The sequence below is a fragment of the Emydura macquarii genome, unplaced genomic scaffold, assembly GCF_026122565.2.
Source record: "Emydura macquarii macquarii isolate MOO-44397 ecotype Brisbane River unplaced genomic scaffold, CSIRO-AGI_Emac_v2 contig_2863, whole genome shotgun sequence".
In the NCBI taxonomy this organism is placed as follows: domain Eukaryota; kingdom Metazoa; phylum Chordata; order Testudines; family Chelidae; genus Emydura; species Emydura macquarii.
The window spans coordinates 323,209-347,348 of NW_027133000.1; the positions used below are offsets into that span (position 1 = coordinate 323,209).

The following is a 24,140-nucleotide window of genomic DNA, read 5'->3' on the forward strand; positions in this document are numbered from 1 at the left end:
GAACTAAAAAACACATAAGCACAACTGTTCAAGGGTTCTGAAAGAGAACAATCATACTCATTACGTCTGCTATTTGAAAGCCATGAAAAACAAGGTTACTTACCAGTAACTGTTGTTCTTCGAGATGTGTTGCTCATATCCATTCCAATATAAGTGTGTGCGCGCCCCGTGCACAGATTCCTGGAACTTTTTTTCCCATAGCAAGCTCCGTAGGGTCAGCTCAGGTGTCCCCTGGGGTACCGCGCTCATGCCGCAGTACATAGGGCGCCTCCGACCCTCTGTGCCCTCAGTCCCTTCTTTCTGCCATCTCCAACAGCGGGGACTGAGGGTGGGTGTGGAATGGATATGAGCAAAACATCTCGAAGAACAACAGTTACTGGTAAGTAACCTTGTTTTCTCTCTTCGAGTGATTGCTTATATCCATTCCAATATAGGTGATTAAATAGCCATACCTTGGAGGTGGGTAGGAGTCAGCGTTGAGCCACTGTTGCCAGCACAGCCCTGCCGAAGCCCGCGTCCTCTCTCGCCTGCTGCACTATGGTGTAGGGGGACGTGAAGGTGTGGACCGACGACCAGGTTGCTGCTCTGCAGGTGTCCTGCAGGGGCACTTGTTCCAGGAAGACCGCAGACAAAGCCTGGGCTCTGGTTGAATGCGCTCTTACAGCTCCTGAGAGCAGCACCTTCGCCTGCCCGTAGCAGGTCCTGATGCAGGTGGTGATCCAGGTGAAGATGCGCTGGGTGGAGACAGGTGAGCCCTTCATCTGGTCCGCCACTGCTACAAACAGCTGCATTGACTTCCGGAACGGCCTGGTCCTCTCGATGTAGAAGGCCAAAGCTCGTCTGACGTCCAGCAAATGCCATCTCCGCTCCTCCTCCGAACCGTGTGATTTAGGAAAGAACACGGGGAGGAAGATATCCTGGTTATAGTGAAACTGGGACACCAACTTAGGCAGAAATGCCGGGTGGGGTCTCAGTCGGACCTTATCTTTATAGAAAACCATGTAGGGGGCTCTGAGGTCAGTGCTCTTATTTTGGAGACCCTCCTAGCCGATGTAATGGCCAGCAGGAAGGCTACCTTCCAAGAGAGGACAAGCAGCGGGCATGTAGCCATGGGCTCGAAGCGGGGGTCCTGTCAATATGGTGAGGACCAGGTTCAGATCCCAGGGAGGCACTGGGTTGCGGACCTGCAGGTATAGCCTCTCCACCCCTTTGACGAACCTGACTGACATGGGGTGGGAGAATAGAGACCGTCCTTCCATCAGCTGGTGGAAGGCCGAAATGGCCGCCAGGTGCACCTTCAGGGAGGCCAGTGCTAGACCCTGGAGCTTCAGATGGAGGAGATACTCCAAAATCACCTGTATGGGCAAACAGCTCGGTGTGATACCCCGGGACTCCGCCCAATAGGTTAAACGCCTCCACTTGGCCCGGTACACCATCTGAGTGGAAGGTTTTCTGCTGCCCAGCAGAACCTGTATGGAGAAGGCTCTCTCTCCCTCCGTCAGCCACAGAGTCTCTATGCCGTCAGGTGGAGGGAGTCCAGGTCCGGGTGCAGCAGGCGACCCTGGTCCTGTGAGAGCAGGTCGTAGCGCTTCGGGAGCGGGAGCGGCGTACCGATGGACAGGTCCAGGATGATGCTAAACCAATGCTGTCTCGGCCATGCTGGGGCAATAAATATGATGTCCGCTTTGTCCCTCTTGATCTTCAAGAGGACTTTGGGCATCAGCGGAATGGGGGGAAATGCATACATGAGGGTCCCCATCCAGTCTAGAAGGAACGCGTCGGAGAGGGAGCCCAGCTCGTGACCTCGGAGTGAGCAGAACCTCGGGCACTTCCTGTTCCAGGACGACGTGAACAGGTCCAGTTGGGGGAATGCCCCCACTTTCGGAAAATTGAAGTCACCGTCTCCGGGTGTAGTGACCAGTTGTGGCGGGGTAAGAACAACCTGCTGAGGCGATCCGCCTCGTCGTTCCTCACCCCCGGGAGGTGAGAGGCAGATATGTGAAAGTCGTGCCTGATGGCAAAGTCCCAAAGTCGAATTGCTTCCTGGCAAAGAGCCAAGGAGCGCGCTCCCCCGCCTGTTCATATAGGCCAAGCGGACTGCCCTGAGCTCCCTGACATTGATGTGAAGACACCTCTCCTGAGCCGACCAGAGCCCCTGGGTGCTCAGGTCCTTGCTGATGTGGCCCCCCAACCCTCGTCTGAGGCGTCCGTTATCAGAGTCACTGAGGGAGCCAAGTCTCTAAAGGGAACGCCCCTCAGAACCTCCACGGGGTCCCTCCATCAGTCCAGGGAGGATAGTACCTGGGCAGGAACCATGACCATCTCGTTCAGCCAGTGTCTGGCCGGTGCATAGACTGAGGCCAGCCACCCTTGAAGAGGCCTTAGCTTGAGGCGAGCCAGCTTCACCACATAAGTACATGCCGCCATATGTCCCAACAGCTGAAGGCAGTGCCTGGCTGTCGTCGTGGGGGACCTGTGTAGATCGCTGATTATGGCGGTCATTGTCTCGAACTGAGTCTAAGGGAGGAAGGCTCTGGCCTGGGTGGCATCCAAGTTGGCCCCTATGAACTCTATTTGCTGCACCGAGTGAGCGTGGACTTCTGCTTGTTGATGAGCAGCCCCAGTCTGGTGCATGTTGCGCAGGTGAGTGCTAAGCTGTTCCTCACATGGGTCCTGGACCTGCACTGGATTAACCAGTCATCCAGGTATGGGAAGATCCAAACCCCCTTGCAGCGGAGGTGGGCCGCCACACACTTTGTAAAGACCCTGGGGGCTGACGAGTGGCCAAAAGGCAGGGCCGAGAACTGGTAGTGGAAGCTAGCTACCATGAACCTGAGGAACCTTCTGTGACCGGGAGGATAGTAACATTGAAATATGCATCTTTGAGGTCGAGGGCAGCATACCAGTCCCCTTGATCTAGGGCAGGAATGATGGAGGCTAGGGAAACCATGCGGAACCTGATGTGTCTGATAAACCTGTTCAGATGGTGGAGGTCTAATATTGGTCTCAAGCCCCCCTTGGCCTTGGGGATGAGGAAGTACCGCGAGTAAAATCCCCTTCCCTTTTCCTGTGGAGGAACCTCTTCCACAGCTCTGAGCAGGAGGAGGGAGTTGACCTCCTGTATGAGGAGTTGCTTGTGAGAGGGGTCCCTGAAGAGGGACAGGGTAAAGAGAGAATCCGGGGGGTAGGCCGTAAGCTGAAGGGCATAGCCCCTGACTACCCTGAGGACCCAGTGGTCCGTGGTGATGGTTTCCCACTCAGTGTAGTACGGCTGGAGCCTGTGGGCAAAGAGCCGGGAGAGATCCAGGGGGAAAGGAGGAGTGCCATTCTCGTGCACACTGTCAAAACCTTTTATTATTGTTATTGCCCTTGCTTGGGCCTTGCTGGGGCCCCGCCGAAGACCCAGGGCAGTCGCAGCAGTTGGGCACCCTGAACTGGTCCTGACCCCTCCTAGGCTGAGTGGGTCTGAGAGGTGGCCTGGGTGGAGGTTGAGGCTGCCTCTGGGCTTGAGGCCAAGACTGATATCTCGAAGCCTGAGGTGTGTAGAGCCCCAGGGACCTTAGAGTAGCCCGAGAGTCCTTCAGGGCATGAAGCTTCTGGTCAGTTTTGTCGGAGAAGAGGCCAGTGCTGTCAAATGGAAGATCTTGTATGGCTTGCTGGACCTCTTCAGACAACCTTAAGGACTGGAGCAGGGGCAGCGGCGCATGGCGATGGCTGAAGTCATAGCTCTGCTGGCGGTATCCACCGCATCACTGGCCGACTGTAAGGCCGCGTTTGCCAGTGCCGTGCCCTCCTGGGTCAAACTGGCGAAGTCCGTGGCCTGGTCTGGGGGCAACACCGATGCAAACCTCTGCAGCGAGAACCTCGACCCTCAGCTGCAGGGCTGCAGTAGATAGATTTTTTTGGCCAAAAAGGTCTAACTTCTTACTGTCCTTGTCTTTCAGGGTGTTGCTCTGGCTGCCCTAGTGGTCCCGCCGGTTAGTGGCCTCCACCACCAGTGTCCCTGGGGCAGGGTGGGTGTATAAAAAGTCAAACCCATCCTTTGGGACATAGTATTTACGTTCGGTGCCCTTGGAGGTGGGAGCCACGGAAGATGGGGTTTGCCAGAGGGTGTTGGCAAGTTTCATGACCCTCTCATGCACGAGGAGGACGACTTGTGATGGCCCTGCCGACCCTGATACCCCAAAGAGGGGTCCTCCTCCTCTGACATCTCCCTGAGCTCCATGTTGAGGTTGCTCGCCATCCTCTTGAGGAGGTCCTGGTGAGCACGGAAATCAAATAGGGGAGCCTTATGGTCCCTGGCAGCTGCATCGTCAGGGGAGGAGGAGGATGATTGCGGAAGGGGCCCCGTGGAGGGACTTTCCTCGGGGTCTTACCCTCATCAGAGGGGTGGCCCTCGTCTGGCTAACTCGGAGGTGGGGGCGCTGGCTGGGCCACCGACGAGTGGATAGAGGTGGTCCCGTGGCCGAGGTGGGGACGGAGGCGTGGGCATGCCCATGAGGGCGCGTGCCACCATGAATGCCCCCGGTGTCAATGGTCCCTGCAGGGGTGGCTCCCCCACCCCCAGGAGTTGGGTGAGGCTCTCTGCGAGGAGATGCCAGTGCTGGAGCCCTCTCCACGGCACGTGGCTGGGGCATCTCCTCGGTCACCCCTTGCTATATCGGTCGCAAGGGGGAATTCATGTGGGCGGCCTCGAGCCGCTTCTTTTTCTTCGCACCAATGACTTCGGTGCTGGTGGGGCACTCTGCACCGAGGAGACGCTTGGTGCCGCAGATCGACGAGGTTCGGAGTCCGGGTGGAGCGCGGACTCCATCAGAATTGCCTTCAGCCAGGTGACCCGCTCTTTCTGGGTCTGCGGCTTCAAGGCCCTACAAATTTTACACTTTTCCTTTCTATGCTGCTCTCTGAGGCATCGGAGGCAGCAATTGTGAGGGTCACTCACGGGAAAAGCCTTAGCACATAGAGTGCAGGCTTTAAAGCCAGTGGAGCCTGGCATGGCTCAACCACGAGCCCCTAAGGGCAACTATCTAACGCACTATAAACTAATAACTATTAACAACCACTTAACAAACAATGAACTAACTAGAATGCTAAGGGGTGCTACTTGCAACAGCAAGAGGCAATGTTCCAGCAACCGCCACAGGCGGAAAGAAGGAACTGAGGGCCCGCAGGATCGGAGGTGCCCTATGTATCGCGGCATGAGCGTGGTACTCCAGGGGGCACCCGAGTCGACCCTATGGGTCTTGCTAAGGGGAAAAAAGTTCCAGGAATCTGTGCATGGGGTGCGCACACATCTATACTGGAATGGATATGAGCAATCACTTGAAGAGAGAAGTTCAGTTTATTCTCAGTTGATACTTCCCACTCCAAATTCCTCTAAGGATTTCAAAAGAACATGGTGTCTCTACTTTCTGGAAGTGCAATCCTTGCCAACTTCACAAGGCAAATGAGGATATGGATGTGCAATTAAGAAAGACTAGTAAATTTGAGCACTAGGAGGTTGCCTTTCAAATAGTTCTCCGAATATAATCAGAAGAGATCACTGAGTCCATGCTCAGTGACCATAGCAAGAATTTCCTCAAGCTCAATGTTCTAAATGGGTAAGCAGCAAAGAATCTAGCACTAGTGCATTTCATGGAACAGGTATGTATGTACTTACAATTGCTGTTCTATTAAGATTTGATGACTTCGGTCTGTGCACTTTCACCTGGAGTGTGTACAAAGTATCCCGGAGCTTTAAAACTTGAAGCCATTGAGACCCATCAGGAGTTCTAGTCTGCTACCCCTACTGAGATACTCTGGCTGCTCCAATTCCCCAAGTAGTCAGGGGTATTAGCATTTCTATTAAAATCAGTGATTCCAAGTTCAGTTTTCGGTAAGTTTCCCTAAACCCTGTATTTCTGAGCAGACTTTACAGAATTTATAGAAAATAGACTGTTATTTTGCTTCCATTAACTTCAGAATTTGATTTTCATCACTTGCAAGGTGAAGCCTTTACTCCTACTACTTCTAGGAAAGGTAGGATTGATGAAGCCAGGTACAACACAATCACAGATAAAACAGTGTCAACTTCAGCGTCGGCTACATACAAATGCTGTGCTTTGAGATACCATGAAATACTGAGGCCATAGTTTTACTTTTAATATTGGAGGGGGAAAATGTGTTGCCAATTGCTTTCCTTCCTGGGATTAACCTCTCTCCTAATCCAACTCAATCTGGACTGAATTATCCAGGAGCTCAAATCTCCTGTGATCATTAAACATGGATTGCTCTACATAGTTGTATTCAAAGTTAAATGCAGAATCACTGTTGCTATATGTTGTTATAGAAACTAAGTGTGTACTTCCACTGTTTTGCGAACACTTGTTTAACAGGTAAAAGAACGTGCCTAAACGCTGGTGCCCGAGTCAAATCTGGACTGCCCTCCAGTGACTACAAAACACACAACCTGCTGGTAACTGGGGGGGAAATCCTGATTAACAATCACCTTTTCAGGAAATAAACTGTAAAGTAGTTTAAACCACACTGAACATTTACAAGTAAATTTGAGCCCCAAAGAGCAATTTGATACATACCCTGTCTTTGTTTTCCTGTATGTCAGCCTTTAACTGGTCTCTTTCTGCTCTAACACACTCTAGAATTTGCTGAAACTCTTCTTTCTCCTGAGTAACTGAAGAGATCTCCTGCAGCTGCTGACATATACGTTCATTCATTGTTTGTTCAATACGTTCTTTTTCTACTAGCAGTTTGTCATGTTCACAAGAGACACGAGTCAGGTTTTCAGATAGCTGTGTGACCTGAAAGGAAAACAAGAATTGGAATGATCATCATTAAGAGTATAGCACTGTAACCTATAGGAGTAGCCTGCTTGCTTTTAAAAAAAAAAAAAATATATATATATATATATATATATATATGCATCTTTCATTATAGATTTAAGTATGGCTGTTTGATTATAATAGAGTCAGATTTATATTAAAGTATTTTAGCTGTAATGCAGGTACCTTACAGGCCACACCCTGTATGAAAGCTAAGGCAATTAGCATACATATGTTCGGGACCTTTGTCCCAGATAAGTAATGATGAGTTAAAGGATAAGACATATATGGTTGTAACCTTTACCCTAGATAAGTCAGGAGGCATCAAAACGGAGGGGGGGGGAGGGAGGGGTAGTCACAAGTTATGCCCCGAGTAAACTTCATAGATACACCACAGAGCCCACAAAAGGGCCAGAAATAACAAAGGTGAGATAAACAAACCACCTGGAACTTTCTGGGAAGGATGTGGATATGTCATTAATACGCATGAACCTGCCAGCCTATAGAATAAGTGTTCCCTAATAATTTGGGGGTGAAGAATCCAAGTTTGGATTTAGGAGGAGGACCTGTATTGCTCAGGGTATAAGAAGGGGCAAATCGTGTTAATTGGGGCGATCATCAGCTACTCCTTTTTGAAGCTTCTTTTAGTTAGTGTTAAGATTTTGTTCTTCGTTTATACATAGTATTATTTGTAGTGTTAGTCTTAGCCTTATAGTTCTTAGCCTTCGAGCATTGCTCTCCACCCCTCTACTCAAGAGTTGAGGAACCAGACATCTCTCTCAACCAGGTCATCAGAGCAGGGTATGAGTATATTAATCTAAAGCATACCGTAGATACATATATATCACAATTCTCTAAAATAAGACTGTATTATCCATTATCTATTTGATTATTCATTTTCTTTTAATCAATCATTTGTTAATCATTTTATGTTATCTTAATAAAAGTTTATACAATTATATAACTTTGACTATCACTGCACCCCTGGGTCCCTATAAAACTCTTCTGGAGCCTGATTCCGGGAGAGAACCTCATTATCTTCTTGTCAAATCAATTGGCGAGCCTATAACCCCATTCAAATGACTAAAAAACACACAAAATCAGGCTACAGCACACAAAAAGCTTCATTAAAGTCTGTGATTTTTTTAAGTGAGAACAATTTTGTTTTTTTTTAAAAACACAATGTTCAGATTCTATTACCAAAATCCATGTTTGGTTCACACTTCATAGGAATTATAAATTCACTGATTTGTTATTACCAATAGTACTTTTATGCCACATAAAACAGGAGACATTTCCTTTATTATTAAACTTTGATGATAAACAAAGCAACATTTGACAAACATCACAGCCCAATACAAGATTCCAATAGGACTTACACTGAGTAGTTTATGGGTGAAAAAAATCCAAAACCACTCCAATTTTATGGCCACATGAAAGTAGTTTATAGTTAGACTTGACAGAAGTCAAATTTGTATTTCTTATATTTGACAGATAGCTTACTAAGCATTTTTTCAATTTTTACCTATTCAAATTTTCATAGTCTCAGGAAATTGGAGGGTGGGGGGAAACAAACAAACAAACAAAAAAACCCTGTAAAGCAGTTTCAACCACTCTGAACATTTACAAGTAAATTTGAGCCCCAAAGAGCAATTTGATACATACCCTTTCTTTGTTTTCCTGTATGTCAGCCTTTAACTGGTCTCTTTCTGCTCTAACACACTCTAGAATTTGCTGAAACTCTTCTTTCTCTTGAGTAACTGAAGAGATCTCCTGCAGCTGCTGACATATACGTTCATTCATTGTTTGTTCAATACGTTCTTTTTCTACTAGCAGTTTGTCATGTTCACAAGAGACACGAGTCAGGTTTTCAGATAGCTGTGTGACCTGAAAGGAAAACAAGAATTGGACCGATCATCAAGAGTATAGCGCACAAAAAGCTTCATTAAAGTTTGTGATTTCTTTAAGCGAGAACAGTTTTGTTTTTTTTAAAAACACAATGTTCAGATTCAATTATCAAAATCCATGTTTGGTTCACACTTCATAGGAATTATAAATTCACTGATTTGTTATTACCAATAGTACTTTTATGCCACATAAAACAGGAGACATTTCCTTTATTATTAAACTTTGATGATAAACAAAGCAACATTTGACAAACATCACAGCCCAATACAAGATTCCAATAGGACTTACACTGAGTAGTTTATGGGTGAAAAAAATCCAAAACCACTCCAATTTTATGGCCACATGAAAGTAGTTTATAGTTAGACTTGACAGAATTCAAATTTGTATTTCTTATATTTGACAGATAGCTTATTAAGCCTTTTTTCAATTTTTACCTATTCAAATTTTCATAGTCTCAGGAAATTGGAGGGTGGGGGGAAACAAACAAACAAACAAAAAAACCCTGTAAAGCAGTTTCAACCACTCTGAACATTTACAAGTAAATTTGAGCCCCAAAGAGCAATTTGATACATACCCTTTCTTTGTTTTCCTGTATGTCAGCCTTTAACTGGTCTCTTTCTGCTCTAACACACTCTAGAATTTGCTGAAACTCTTCTTTCTCTTGAGTAACTGAAGAGATCTCCTGCAGCTGCTGACATATACGTTCATTCATGGTTTGTTCAATACGTTCTTTTTCTACTAGCAATTTGTCATGTTCACAAGAGACACGAGTCAGGTTTTCAGATAGCTTAGTGACCTGAAAGGAAAACAAGAATTGGAATAATCACCATTACGATTATAGCGCACAAAAAGCTTCATTAAAGTCTGTGATTTCTTTAAGCGAGAACAGCTTTGTTTTTTTTAAAACACATAAAGTTCAGATTCTATTACGAAAATCCATGTTTGGTGTACACTGTAACCTGTCCGTGCCCAGGGTAGCCACCTGAGAATGCCAAGATCAGGGCAGGCTGCAAAAGGAGAGCAGATTCTCCCAGTGCTGGTGGATGACACTGAAGCTCGGCTTCCCAACCAGCCACGAACTGCTTCTGATTTCTCCACACTGGTTATCAAGAAGCCAGTCCACAATTGCTCGCAGCCCCCTTTATTGTATTCCAGTTCCTGGCTCCCAAATCAGCACTAGGTGTCCGGTAAAGGGATCAGTTGCTTAACCTCTATGCTCTTTACAAAAAAGTTCTCTCTGACCCCAACGGGTCAGCCACAGTACCAGTTCAATGTAAGTTTGGATCTTACCCAAAATACCATGCTGCCAGCCAATCCTTTAGTAACTAAAACTAAAGGTTTATTGTAAAAAGAAAGAAATAAACCATAAGAGTAATGTTAAAGGGTCAAAGCAAATCAAATACATACAAATGATTGAAAGTCCATATACATCAAGTTTCTAGAAGAAATGTGGAGTAGCAGGCTTCTATAGTCCCCCCTGGTATACATCCAGTGCCTTTATTACACAGCTTCAGTTGCAGATGACTTGATCCAGAGGTAGGTAAGTGGCTGAAGCTCAGGATAGAAGGCAAAATGGTTTCTGGGGTTTGATCTTATATACCCTCTGTCCCTGGCCATGCGGCCTGCGGAAAGGTACAAGAACTAAAATGGAGTCCAGAGTCACATGGGCCAATCCTGGTGACTCTTCAGGTATGCCTGGGGTCCAGAGTCACAGGGACCAATCCTGGTAACTCTTCAGGTATGCCTTTAGTTTCTTCCTGGGCCCCTTGCATCTGTGAGTGTCTTAATGGGCCATTAAGCAAGCTATTGTCTTGCCGCCTCTCTATCTGGGGTGTGTCCCAGCCAGCCCAACTTGACATACAGAAATATCAAATACATCCATAACTTTCATTTTACATATAATACATGAACATAAGTATTAGCTTCTTACTCAGCACAAAATATTCTTGACTGACATAATATATCTTACATTAATCGTTATGATTTTGACATATTAATGTTAACCAATATGACAAATGCTCCGCCTCCAATCTACCCAGCATGACACACTTCATAGGAATTATAAATTCACTGGTTTGTTATTACCAATAGTACTTTTATGCCACATTAAACAGGAGACATTTCCTTTATTATTAAACTTTGATGATAAACAAAGCAACATTTGACAAACATCACAGCCCAATACAAGATTCCAATAGGACTTACACTGAGTAGTTTATGGGTGAAAAAAATCCAAAACCACTCCAATTTTATGGCCACATGAAAGTAGTTTATAGTTAGACTTGGCAGAATTCAAATTTGTATTTCTTATATTTGACAGATAGCTTATTAAGTCTTTTTTCAATTTTTACCTATTCAAATTTCCATAGTCTCAGGAAATGGGGGCGGGAGGGAGGAACCCTGTAAAGCAGTTTCAACCACTCTGAACATTTACAAGTAAATTTGAGCCCCAAAGAACAATTTGATACATACCCTTTCTTTATTTTCCTGTATGTCAGCCTTTAACTGGTCTCTTTCTGCTCTAACACACTCTAGAATTTGCTGAAACTCTTCTTTCTCTTGAGTAACTGAAGAGATCTCCTGCAGCTGCTGACATATAGATTCATTCATGGTTTGTTCAATACGTTCTTTTTCTACTAGCAGTTTGTCATGTTCACAAGAGACACGAGTCAGGTTTTCAGATAGCTGAGTGACCTGAAAGGAAAACAAGAATTGGACCGATCATCAAGAGTATAGCGCACAAAAAGCTTCATTAAAGTTTGTGATTTCTTTAAGCGAGAACAGTTTTGTTTTTTTTAAAAACACAATGTTCAGATTCAATTATCAAAATCCATGTTTGGTTCACACTTCATAGGAATTATAAATTCACTGATTTGTTATTACCAATAGTACTTTTATGCCACATAAAATAGGAGACATTTCCTTTATTATTAAACTTTGATAATAAACAAAGCAGCATTTGACAGACATCACAGCCCAATAAAAGATTCCAATAGGACTTACATTGAGTAGTTTATGGGTGGAAAAATCAACAGTCCAATTTTATGGCCATATGAAAGTAGTTTATAATTGGATTTGGCAGAATTCAATTTTTATTTCTTATATTTGACAGATAACATTTATTAAGCCTTTTTTCAATTTTTACCTATTCAAGTTTTCATCGTTTCAGGAAATTGTGATGTGTGTGTCAGACAATAGTGGGGAGGGTCAGACAATTTAATGATATTGAGATTCAAAAAAATTTAAATGTTTATCACCATTAAAAACAAGTTGCGAACATCACATCAAAATATACAAATAAATATCCTTAAATCAAAGCAATAAATTCTCATGCAGCCTTCTTCCTATTTTGCTTAACTGTAAATTTGGATTACTACAGTTTTTTTTTGTTGAATTAAACTATTTTTTGTACAATAATATCGATGTTTATTGACATTTACTAATAAATATTTAACACCAGGCCTGACAGTATAGTGTAAAACTATAAACAGGCTTGGATGGATCAGTGAATATTCAGATTTTATATTCCCACAATAGACTTATGCCTCAGAATTTAAAAAGCCCCTAGAAATTTTGGATTTTGTCTGCAGTAGCCTTAGTGTTTGAGGCTCAAAAAGCACTGAGACAAGGGAAATACATTTAAGTCATTGAAAGAATATTTGCTAGTATGTAGGGATTTGTTCTACAACTACATCAGACATTTCCTCCAGAGATTTTAAAAAGAAGTCTAAGCCTTGTCATACATATTAAGGGGAGAAATCCAGGCCCTTATTGAAGTCCACAGGAGTTTTAACATTGACTTATATGGAGCCAAGATTTCACCCCAAAATTGTAAATTACATTTATTTACTACAATTCCCACTCATTAGTTTGCAGCTATAAGGTTAGTTATATTAGGTTTTCACTGCTTTTTATAGTTTTAAGTATTGTGTTTTGTTAGACAGCACTGAGAGTACCATGATTGGCAAAGGCATTTTTTAGTGAAGTTACAAATTGAAATTAGGATTATACCCATCATAAATTTGCTAAATATAAGACTTCAGAGAACACAGAAACCAGTGTTAAACAAATTTTTAAATTACATCTGACCTTCTGATTCAGATCATCAATTGTTTTCCCTAGCATCTCTTGAACTTTGGAGAGCTGAGTTTCCTTCTCTGAAATATTTCTTTTCAACTCCTCAATAGTTTCCTGATGATGTTTGAGAGAACTATATGCATTTCTCAGTTCTTCCTGCATCTCTTCATTCTTTAAACACAGGACAATGAACAAAGTTTTGTTTTAAGTGAATGTTAAGTGTCTTTTCAGAAAAATTACTATCCTAATGTTCATAAAGATACTTTAATTCTTTTAATACAGTTTGAAAATTGGACTATATTTCTTACTATTCTGGTTGTTTCCTGTATAGTCTCTCTGAGTTGGTCCCTCTCACTCTGGAGAGTCTCTTGTGTTTTCAGATCCTCTCTTTCCTGTGCTATTTTTGTTTCCTGACAGTTATGAAGTTTTTGAGCACTCTCTGGAAACTCTTTCATAGATTCATTGGACTTCAATTCCTCCATTTCATGCAGCCTCTTTTGAGCCTGTCTCAGCTCTTCCTTCAAGCCAAGCAGTTGTTCCTGCTCAGCAGACTTTTCTTGCAGCTGTTGGATCTGTTTGATTTTTTTTATTAAAAAAAAAAAGAAAAGAAAAAAAAAGTCAAAGTAATTAACTTATATAGAGAGGTCAAAGACTCTAATATGCACATATTCTATGGACTATTTAACTTTTATTTATAACAATGAATGTGACAATGCCAGAGTCAACATTTTGAATCTCTTAAAGATATTAACTCCATAGGGAAAAATAAATGGTAATAGAGGATTTAAGACATTTATCCATAAACCAGATAAGTTTTTCTATTATGATGACTTTCATAAAGAAGAATCTAAAATTACAGTTTTTAAAAACAGGTTGGCTGGTTGTGCATTTCTGGCAATACTGCATCCACATTTACATCTCTCTCAGAGATGGAAATGATATACATGGCATCTCATTCACATCCACTTATACTTTACTGTAGAGAAGATGAGTTATAAGAATGGATTATTTACTAATATCTTATTATAGACGTTAGAAGCGAAGAGAGCCAAAGAATTACTTTCAAAAGGACTCCCCTTGAAGCCTGCATACATTTTGTTTTTAGAACCAGATCTATGAAGTGCTGAGCATTCCCACCTCCCACTAAAAAAGTAGCATGGCTAAAGTTTATAAATCAATATATTAGTGAGATTTCCTATGCTGCCAGAATAATATAGCTGTGGCACAGGGGAGCTGTATTATTTATGGCACCACTGCCGTTACTTGCATTAGCATATCCTTATTCCTGATAAAATACCATTTACAGTAATTACTAAACTCAGCTAGCCACATCACAGTTAGGAAATCCCTTGAGTTAGGAACTGTAATATTAGAATTAACATAACTGTTTGAATTTGAAAAAAAAGGTTACTTAACTGCACAGTAACTGTTACACATTTCACTGTAGGGGTATGCATGCCCAAAGCACCTGAGTAGAGACTTTTGCTAGCAGTTTCCTTTAGAAATCTGGAAACCATTGATGGATGTACTGTAGAGGTGGAAGCCAGCTGGACTCTTACTGAACTATGGATAGACCAATGATAGGGGAAATACTTAGAGAAACTGGTTCAACGATATAAGAAGGCAAGCACTCTGTCTTAGAACCCAGTCTGCTCTGGAGCAAAAAGCTTTCTGCATCTGTCCTTCAGATTAGTCACAAATAAGTCACTAATGGGAAACCCTATTGGTGGAATATCTGGAAGAGATATTCAAGCTGGTATAGAGACCCTGCTGAGGGAATCCATAATCGTGCTTCTTATCCTTGGAAAGTGAAAAAGCTTTTAGCAAGACATTGTTTCTTACCCAGATTTCCACAGGTGGATCACTTCTTGGCACAGCTGAGATGATCTTGCACCTTGCTTGTTCAGGTGAGAACTTGAACCACTTGGTTCCGGATAATGCACATATATATCTTGCAGGCTCAATGAATAGTTCAGAACTCCAACACATTTATGTGAAGAAAGACCTTCTAAAGTGACCAAAGAGCTTGCATTTGTAGTTGGCAGAAATAACCCTCTCAGAGTTTGATGGACTGGTCTGTAATCAGAATTATAGTGGGTTTGGGAGGTTGAAAGTGGATGCTTTTGCATACATTCAGAGGGTCCAACCACCAGTTCAGAGATTGAAGAACTTGCACAGGTACTCAAGTCAGCATATCCAGAGAATGTCTGCTTGGTTGATACACTGAATGGAGTCAAACTGGCAGACATCTGAGGTGAGATCTGGCATGCGGAGTCACGTACATGCATGAAGAGGGTAACCCAATAGTTGTAGACAAGAACAAATTGTTGGTTGAAGGTTGGATTTAAGCCTTTGTGTTAGGAAAACTACGGACTAGAAACTGTCCTGGGGAAGATAAGCCATGGTAGCTGTGGCATGGAGGTCTGCTCCTATAAAAGTTACTTGCTATGTCAGATGTAATTTTGATTTGTCTGTATTCAGTGTCAGGCCTTGAAGAACAGCTGTCTGATGATGAAGACACTATGCTGGACTTGGCTGCCTGATCTTCCACAAACTAGCCAATCATCCAGGTAAGGAAATACGTGGATACCCAGGCAGTGTAGATGGTGCTCTATTGCTGGTGGTTCTACTACTGCTGTGCAGATGGTGAACATGCTGATGGCTGATGATAATCCAAAGGGGATCACACCATATTGGTAGTGGGTGGTGCCTGTTATGAACCAAAGATATATCCTGGCCATGTGAAAGTAGGTATACTGTAAATGACGTGTTTCACACTAATCTATAGTCTCTAGAAAAAGAATAATGGAAGCAAACGTGACCATTCTGAACCTGATTTTTTTTTATCAAACAGTTCAGTTTTCTGAGGTCTAAAACAGGGTGAAAAACCACCACATTCTTGGGATCGAAGAAGTACCCAGAATACAATCTTTTCCCCTTGAGCTGGCTAGAGACCTCCTCTGATGCTTTCAAATGTCAGAGACCACACTTTGTGAAGCAATATGGTCTTATGAGATGGATCAGTGAAAAGGGACAGGGGAAGTGGGTTGGGAAAGGGGAGGGAGGTGAATTGGATAACATACCCTCCATTCCTGTGCTGAGCACTCATTTGTCTGACAATCTTTCCAAGAACCTTAGAAGAGGGATAGGGGCTTCCCTAAGAGAGGAAAGAGATGTGGTTATGTTGTCCTCAATTGAGCAGTCAAAATTATTGCATCAAAGCAGAAAATGTGTGGTGAGAATTGCCTGCTGAAGATGATGCTGCCTGGTGACATTGAGGAGGCCTAACTCGTCTCTTAGCGGTATCCTGTGACCTCTACTGAAAGGAGGCTCTGAACTAAGGTGAAGGTCCAAACTGATTCCTTATTGGAGGTCTGCACCTCAACAACAAAGGATGGAGAGTCACATGGGAGCTTTTAAGGTACACATGGTGTCATCTGTTTTCTGAGATAACTTAGATCCTTCAAAAGACAAATTTTCAGTTGTATTTTGCAGCTCCTTTAGAATGCCAGAAGACTGAATCCAAGAGCAGCATCTCATGGAGATGGCAATAGCCATGCAACATGAAACCATGTCAGCAGCATCGATGGGCAAGTGGAGTGATTTTTTAACTGTGAGGTGTCCTATAGAAACCAGAGCCAGGAACTGTTCCCTATACTCTTCAGACAATTTGTTAGTAAATTTGGAAATTGCTGAAAAAATAGAAGTATATTTATACAAAAGCTGCTGGTAGTTAACTATCCTCTTTTGAAGAGCAGCAGTGAAGTAGGCCTTCTTGCCATATAACTCTAATCTCAAACTCCTTCTCCTTGGGAGTGGCTCTAGGATGAGATTGTTTAGAACACTCATTATCAGCCATGACAACCAAGAAGTCTGGAGTAAAGAAATCAAAGTCTACTTGCCTGGCCATAGGTAGTATTTTGTACAGCATTTTGAAGGCCATGGGAGCAAGCTTCACAGCCTGGGCTGATAGACTTGGGTTAGCAGGGCTTGTACTAGTGCTCTAAAATAGCTGTATAGTCAGCGATTTGAATTTGTGGCTCAAGCTAGAGCTCTGGTTCTGAAGCTCAGGGAGCTTTAGAAGCATCCAACAAAACCAATGGACAAGGTGGCTGGAATGTCAGCGAGGCGATTGGAGCTGGCACTGCCAGCATAAAGGACTGAACTGTCCCTACAAATGATGTTGAGAACACTGACAGTGCTGTCAGTGCCAGACACACTGTACTGCCAATGCTGGAGCAACAGCAGTAAGGGAAGACACAGGAGATCCGTCACATTCCGTAAGGCCTGTGAAGTTAGAAGCACTGAGATAGGTAGGTGTTCAACTGACAGTGACAGCTGTGTGGACAGCGTCTCAAGTGGCGGTGCTAAAGAAGAGGGACCTTGTAAAGGTGAGGACACCAGTCTCAACAGCCACCGAAGGAGGAAGAGTATATGGTGTTGCCTCAGGTAGAGCTAGTGAGTGCCTATGCCTATGAGAAGGTCTCCATTCTGCACCAAAAGACTTACTGGAAGCCTTCTTATGAGGTGAAGACTGAGTTTTTGATTGCCTGTTAGAATGGATGTTGAGGATATTGAGTTGGAGCACTTTGAGGAGGCCACTGAGCAGGATGAAAAGCAGCATTTGTATCCACATTTGTGCTTTGAATCTAGAGCAGCTGCAGGGGCACTCTTGAGTTAGTCTTTTCATGATCAGGGTCTGGTTCTGAAGAGAGATGTGTTGCCCCCTTCATAAGATGAACTCTGAGGTGGAAATCCCTCTGTTTTTAAGTTCTGGTAGGGAAGGAGGTACAAATAAGGCCTATCTCCCTCTCCTAGACAAATAAGCAGCTTCTGTGCCTATATGTGACAGGGACCACACACATGGGCATGCTGCTTAAAGCCTGGGGATTTTTTCATACCAAATACACCAGACTACTTAAACTAACTTTGATAATTGATAATACTGAACTAATTATACACAAAACAAGATTAACTGAAAGCTGGTGAACCAAAGCAAAAGTTCCTGGGAGCTCTAACTCTCACCACGAGTGGTGAGAAGAAACAGAGGGAGATTGCAGACATGTCCCTTTTATGCCATTGCCTTGGCACATGAGTAGAGCAGGGGCACATGTGTTGCATAGAAGTGTTGCTGGCAAACCTTTGACGTGATGGCATTGGGCACACATACATCTATACTGGAATGTACTTTTAAGAGCAGGTTAGACAAACACCTGTCAGGGATAGTCTAGCTAATACGTAGTCCTGCCATATGTGCAGGGGACTGGACTAGACAACCTCTCAATGTCCCTTCCAGTCCTAAGATTCTATGTGCACAATCACTTGGAGAACAGTTAACTACTTTAGAAGGAGAAAAATATCTTGAGTATGAATGCTGTTATTACTCTTCAAATGGAAGATTAAATAATATCAAATGTTAACCAATTTTCCTAATTTAGCTATTAGGAAATCAGACTGCTCAATAGTTACCAGCGAAGTGCATTTCTCACACTGTTCCTTCTCCGTTTGCAGAGTCTCCAGTTTTTGCTGCAATGCAGTCTTTTCTTGGGCAAGAGACAAAATTTGTTCCTTTAGCAAAGGAAGTTGATCACTTTCTTCCTGGTGTTTAATATTAACTTTTTCTTCAAGGAGTTGGTCTTTCTGTAAAGTGACCTGTTTTAGTTCCTCAGTTAGCTGCAATATCTACAAAGACAGGATATCCAATAGGATAGCATTCACTCAAAACCTTACAGGCAAAAATTAAACGTGCATGACATTGAATCACTCTGCTATTTCACACCAAGGCAGGAATTTGACCCCAAGGAATGATAAAAAGACCTGGACCAACCTTCTTTTACACCTCATTTACTCAACCACCTGCCAAATCCTTACCTCACAATATAGCTAACAAGTCCTATTACAGTATCTTCAAGCAGTGCAGTGGCTTGCTCATACATGCCTGATCCAAAACCCAACGTTTAGCTGTAACGTTTTCAGCTTGCTCTGCTCCAACTGACAGCAGCTGGCTCAGCTCAGGCAGCTTTACTTGTCATTGCTGTGGACTCTACTTCAGGGATAACTCTGCTGCTGAATCCCCCAACAAACTCTTTCTGGAGTTTGTGGGATGATGCACCATGTAATCCTTGGATCTTCTCCCTTGTCAGTTGCTCCAGCAGCTCAAGAAAGAAGGGATATTGGACCAAGCTACTGCTGGAGAGTGGGAATCCTTCTGACCTCCCATAGCCCCAATATTTTCATATCACACATGCACCTTGTGCCCCCTCCCGTCCCTAGCAAGAACTTTGGGACATGGAGTTGGTAACTCAAAGGAGCCAGGAGCCCCTCCCACACCCAATCAACCTCCAGCCCATCAACCTGTTACCAAAATACCAACAACACATATACTGACTTAAGACAAATACTAGATAAAGATAATGAGGCAAAGCAGGTGCAGACATGCTATCCAAACACCGAGACTGGCACTGAAATACTAGCAAATGGAGGCACCTGGTGTGCATCAATGTAGCAGACATGCTGTCATTGAAACTGGTGCTGCAGTGCTGTGGCTAAGTGCCCAAGCACCTGAGGCAAAAGAACTTCAAAAAGTATTTGACAGACATCCCTAAAATGCCAAGACTAATTAGATGATATCTGATGGTTTGAAGCAATATGGGAAGAGCTAAAGGAGCAAATGCTAGAGGTACAGCTACTAGAGGGAGCTCCCTTCTTGATCCCAGTTACCGAATAGAATGTTTGAAGGATAATGGTTAAGCTGATGAGGTTGTGCAAAATGGCCTTTGAGGGCCTATTTTCACAGATCTAAAATTTTAAACCAAGATGTTATTTTCAAATTCTGATTTGACATCTTACCTTGAGCTCTAGCTCACCAACAGTTTCTCCTAGAGTATCTTGAACATTTAGAATCTCAGATCTTTTCTCAGAAATATTTTTCTCCAACTCCTCAATAGTTTTCTGGTGCTGCTTGAGAGAGCTTTGAGCATTTCTCAGTTCTTCGTGTGCCAGGATATTCTTTAATATAAGAGGAGAATTATACGTTTCAAAACAAACTAATGCCCACATCAGTAACTATTCTATTGGAAGAGGTTTTATTACAGGTTACTTCTCCACCTTATACTCCACCATTTCTTATCTTTCAATACTATTTATAGGCATTTTTATAGTGTTCCCCCTCTGCCACATGATCATTCATTTTGATTAACAGCAGTTTCTCACCATTGTAATTGTCTCTTGTATATCTTCCTTGAGTTGGTCTGTCTCACTTTGAAGAGTTTCTTGTTTTTGCTTCAGGTCATCTCTTTCCTGAATTAGAATTCTGATCTCTTCTTGATTTTCCTGGAGTTTCTGAGCAATTGCCAGTTTCTCCATTTCCTCGGCCTCCATTCTAGATTCATTAGATTTTAATTTCTCTTTCAGTTGCTCCATTTCACTCAACCTCTGCTGAGCTTGATTGAGCTCTTCTTTCACACCAAGAAGTTGTTCCTGTTCAGCCGTCTTTTCTTGCAATTCTTGGATCTTGCTGGAGAGCTTTGTGAGAAAGTCCAAGCATATTAAAGTTTATAATGGAGTTAGATAGGGTGTTCAAATACGTTCTTCTAAACCCATGCATATTTGCCTTTTAATAAAGAGTGTAACTTTCATTAACTGACATTGCAACCTGTCCATCCTAATTCCTGGATTACATCTAAATAAAAAATGCATTCTTATGCATGACACCATGACTCAGTTTCAGTGCCAGAAGCCCAAGGGTATGGTGTATGGATACATTAGTCAGAGGGTTTTTTTTGGCTATATAGAGATTACATCTAAAATCTTTATGTATCTTTTTATGCCACTGACCACTCTTTTGGCAAAATTCCCCCTCTTTCTATGATTGCATGCATTTGGCAGTACAATATATAAAGATTTTAGTTATAGTGGGCACTAAAGCATGTACTAATTCTCAAGTTTGAAACATTAGCTTCTATTTTTTTTTAATTAAACAAAAACCAAATGTTTAGCAGTTAGAGGCCTGCTCCTGTGAGGAGCTAAGCCAACTCCACTCTTATCAACTTTGGTGGGAGTCAGGTTACAGGAAGGAGGATGGGGGACAACTACTCAGCATATTGCAAGATTAACCTCACTGTGTAGACAGGTTAAGGTGAAAATATTTTAAAGGAAGGACTGGGGGAAGGGATGTGAAGAAGAGTAGACAACATGAAGGAGGAAGCAGATGTTTTGTCTCTGCCATTCAATGATCTGTTCTGTGTGATATCATAGTTCTATGGCCCAATTCTTCCCATTAAACTTCAATGGGACATTCATGTCCAGACTGCTTTTTTAGTGAGGGTTTACGGAGTGTTAATATGTAATAAAAAAAATCCATTTACCATGAAATACTATCAAAGTGCTAAAATCATGGGGATACGACACATACATGTGAGTACCCGTGCACTGGCATTGGTAAGCTGCACCAATGCACACTTATCTTTTCATGAACTTATTCTCCATTTCCTCAGCCTCCATTCTAGATTCATTAGATTTTAATTTCTCTTTCAGCTGCTCCATTTCACTCAACCTGGTTTATCAGTCAGGTGGCTTCAATGGCTAATCCTGCTTGGATCAAATCCTTGCAAGATTGTTTGTATAAAAAGGTGAGGAGTTCAGTAAATTGATAGGCTATAGTAGTAAACCTTTAGCAAGTTCATTTTCTGCCCCTCACACTGTGCACAAACTCAGATGTGAGGGAGAGGAAAGGAAAATGTTTTACCCTACTTCCCAGATAGCTGCAGAACTTGTTTGGGGAAGGGAGAAAAGTACTCAAGCCTGATGATTCTTTTAAAAACAAACAAGCATCTGTATGGAGTGTTTAGGAGAAAAATCCAAATTGTTCCTAGGTAAACAAAAGAAAAAACTACACATATTTCAAACCAAAACACCTTGTCTATTGATCACAATACACTATCTGGTATGCCTTCAGTTAGTAAGAAAATATTTTCTAGATTAATACATCTCTTTTATCCAATTTTGGCCTTCAAAAACAGCCACAATGTCAGCAGGCAAGGTGTAGTAAAGGCCTTTGTGAAATACCCAATTATTACAGAATCTTTTGCCACAGATTATGCAATTTCAGTCTAAGACAGTTTCTCAAGGAGGACTTTATGATGAATAAGTTGCTCTGTGACTATTCCATATACAGGTGGAAGACACTAACCTCTAGTCTCACATTGTTCACAGTTGTTTTAAGCTTTTGGGCTTCATCATTCAGGTATTCTACTTGGTGTTTCATTTGCTCACTTTCTTCAGATGCAGCCAACCATTTTTGCTCAAGTTCTTCATGGTGGTGTTTGAGCTCTAGGTACTCCTTTTCAGCCTTTTCATACTTCAGTTGAGTACTTGCTAGGTCTTCTTTTGATTTTCTGATTTCTTCAGTCATGCCTTGAAGTCTAGCCTCCTTATCAGCCACTTCAGAGAACAGCTTTTCTCTTTCTGATGTTAGTAAATGCAGCTCCTCTGATTTCTCAAATATCTGCCAAGGGAACTGGAATATTAGTGCATGTTCTATAGTAGTTATATGTCCATATGGAAAGGCAAGAAATGAAAGTAGGCTGATGAAAGCTGTATCAGATCAGTAAGTGGATATGAAACTACATTTTGCCCAGGCAACAACCAAACTAAAAGAGAAAATACATACAAGAATGGGGTCTAACACCTGAAGCTTTGAACTACCTTCTCTAGCCCCTTATAAATTCCTAGGGCTGTCCCTGTGAACCACTCATTTAAAAAAAAAAAATCTTTAAGATATCTTTAAGAAACTTAGGCTGATATTCTTAATTAGGAAGATATTTTGTTGAAGAGGTACCTATAAAATCTGTCTCATGAGTACAGTAGCCTATTGTTATTCTCTAATTTGGAGGACTTTTTGGTAACCACTGTGCTATTAAAGTTTGAAGACTTTTTGGGGTGGGAGAGTGTGATCAGGATTCTAGGGAGGTAATTTGTCTTGGATATTTTACGTGCATACTTTGGCAAGTAATTTTAGTAAGTGTTTGAAGACAAAGAAGTCCGTATAAAAGCTGTGTAAAATAAATTCCTTAAACTATATATAAAGGAAGTTTAGGCAAGTGCACAAATACTTTGCTTTAACTTCAAAATTAAATATTTCATTCCTATCTAAGTTAGTGGAATCTTGTTCAAGGTCATGAATGAGAAGTTTATGTTTAGGGTACTAAGCCAAAGCTCCAAATCCCACCTCAACCATGACCTGGAGTGGTTACTTCTAAGTGGGATTAAGCAATCCCCATGGTTTTAAGTATTACACAAATCACTAAAACGTGTTTTAGAACTTGGAAAAAAACTGGATGACTTCACATTTAAGTTTTGAAATTTAAACATTAAATAATTTGAAAAAACCCAAAAGTTATCAGTTTGATTGCTTTATTGCAAAGTTATCAGTTGATTGCTTCTGACAGTATGACTGGATATACAGTAGCCTTCCATCAATATACCAAGCCTCTAAAATTCAGTATAAATATTAAGAAAATATCTAAAAAAGTAAGGCTTGTCTTAAGTTTAAGAGCCTTCCTAAAGAGAGTTTCATATGCACAAAGATAGTGCATATGGGGGGGGGGCAGGGCAATCAGCAGATACTTAACGTTTTAAAAATATTTGCAGATCACTTAAGCAGCAGCACGCATGTACAGATGACCTGTTACTGGTTAAAGAGCTTAAGAGAAAAAATACATGGTAATAGGTGCGGTTACACACTTCATAGCTTCCATAAAATGGACTATATGCATGCTCTCATTCCCTTCACCACATTTTTTTGTCTGGGAGATTACATACAGGCAAATACTATCAAGTTAGTGTAAGGCCTTCGTAAAATCAGCCTATTAGAGCAAGCAATTTTGAATTTTTACCTGTTGCTGCAATATTTCAACTTTATCATGTAAAGATTTGAATTCTGATGATGTATCTACTTCCTTTCGTAAAGCTGTGTTCTCTTCTAGCACTTTTTCCAATTCATTTTTTAAATTGGTTGTCTTTCTTTCCAATTCCACAAGAGATGAAAAATCTAAAGATTTGAAAAGTTTTAGATTAATAAAAAGCACCAAAGAAGAGGGAGAAAGAGATCCACTTTGATAGTTTAACTGGCAGAAGATACACACGTCAGTTGAGAGAATACCACGTTTTAACAGATTTACTTTTTGGACTGATTAAATTGAGGCTTGTTGACAATGAAGAGGAGGTCAGGTTGCCAATTAGTTATTTTATCACTATTTGTTTGGATTAATCCCAGATTATTGTAAAACAATTTCTCACAAATATAAAAACTTTGTAACTTAACTGTTTATTGTAGTA

General features: G+C 42.1%; 1 protein-coding gene across 1 annotated transcript in view; it reads right to left on the bottom strand.

Annotated features, from left to right (window-relative positions):
• Window positions 1-24,140, bottom strand: part of CENPE (centromere protein E) — an 86,217-nt gene that overhangs the window by 30,140 nt on the left and 31,937 nt on the right. Inside the window, exons 22-32 of the mRNA XM_067568252.1 lie at window positions 23,699-23,853; window positions 21,994-22,308; window positions 20,016-20,327; window positions 19,653-19,811; window positions 18,273-18,485; window positions 13,112-13,375; window positions 12,816-12,974; window positions 11,199-11,420; window positions 9,301-9,522; window positions 8,484-8,705; window positions 6,576-6,797 (exon numbers count right to left, since the gene is read on the bottom strand). Of these exons, the coding sequence (XP_067424353.1) occupies window positions 6,576-6,797; window positions 8,484-8,705; window positions 9,301-9,522; window positions 11,199-11,420; window positions 12,816-12,974; window positions 13,112-13,375; window positions 18,273-18,485; window positions 19,653-19,811; window positions 20,016-20,327; window positions 21,994-22,308; window positions 23,699-23,853 (2,465 nt within the window). The remainder of the gene's footprint in view (window positions 1-6,575; window positions 6,798-8,483; window positions 8,706-9,300; window positions 9,523-11,198; window positions 11,421-12,815; window positions 12,975-13,111; window positions 13,376-18,272; window positions 18,486-19,652; window positions 19,812-20,015; window positions 20,328-21,993; window positions 22,309-23,698; window positions 23,854-24,140) is intronic.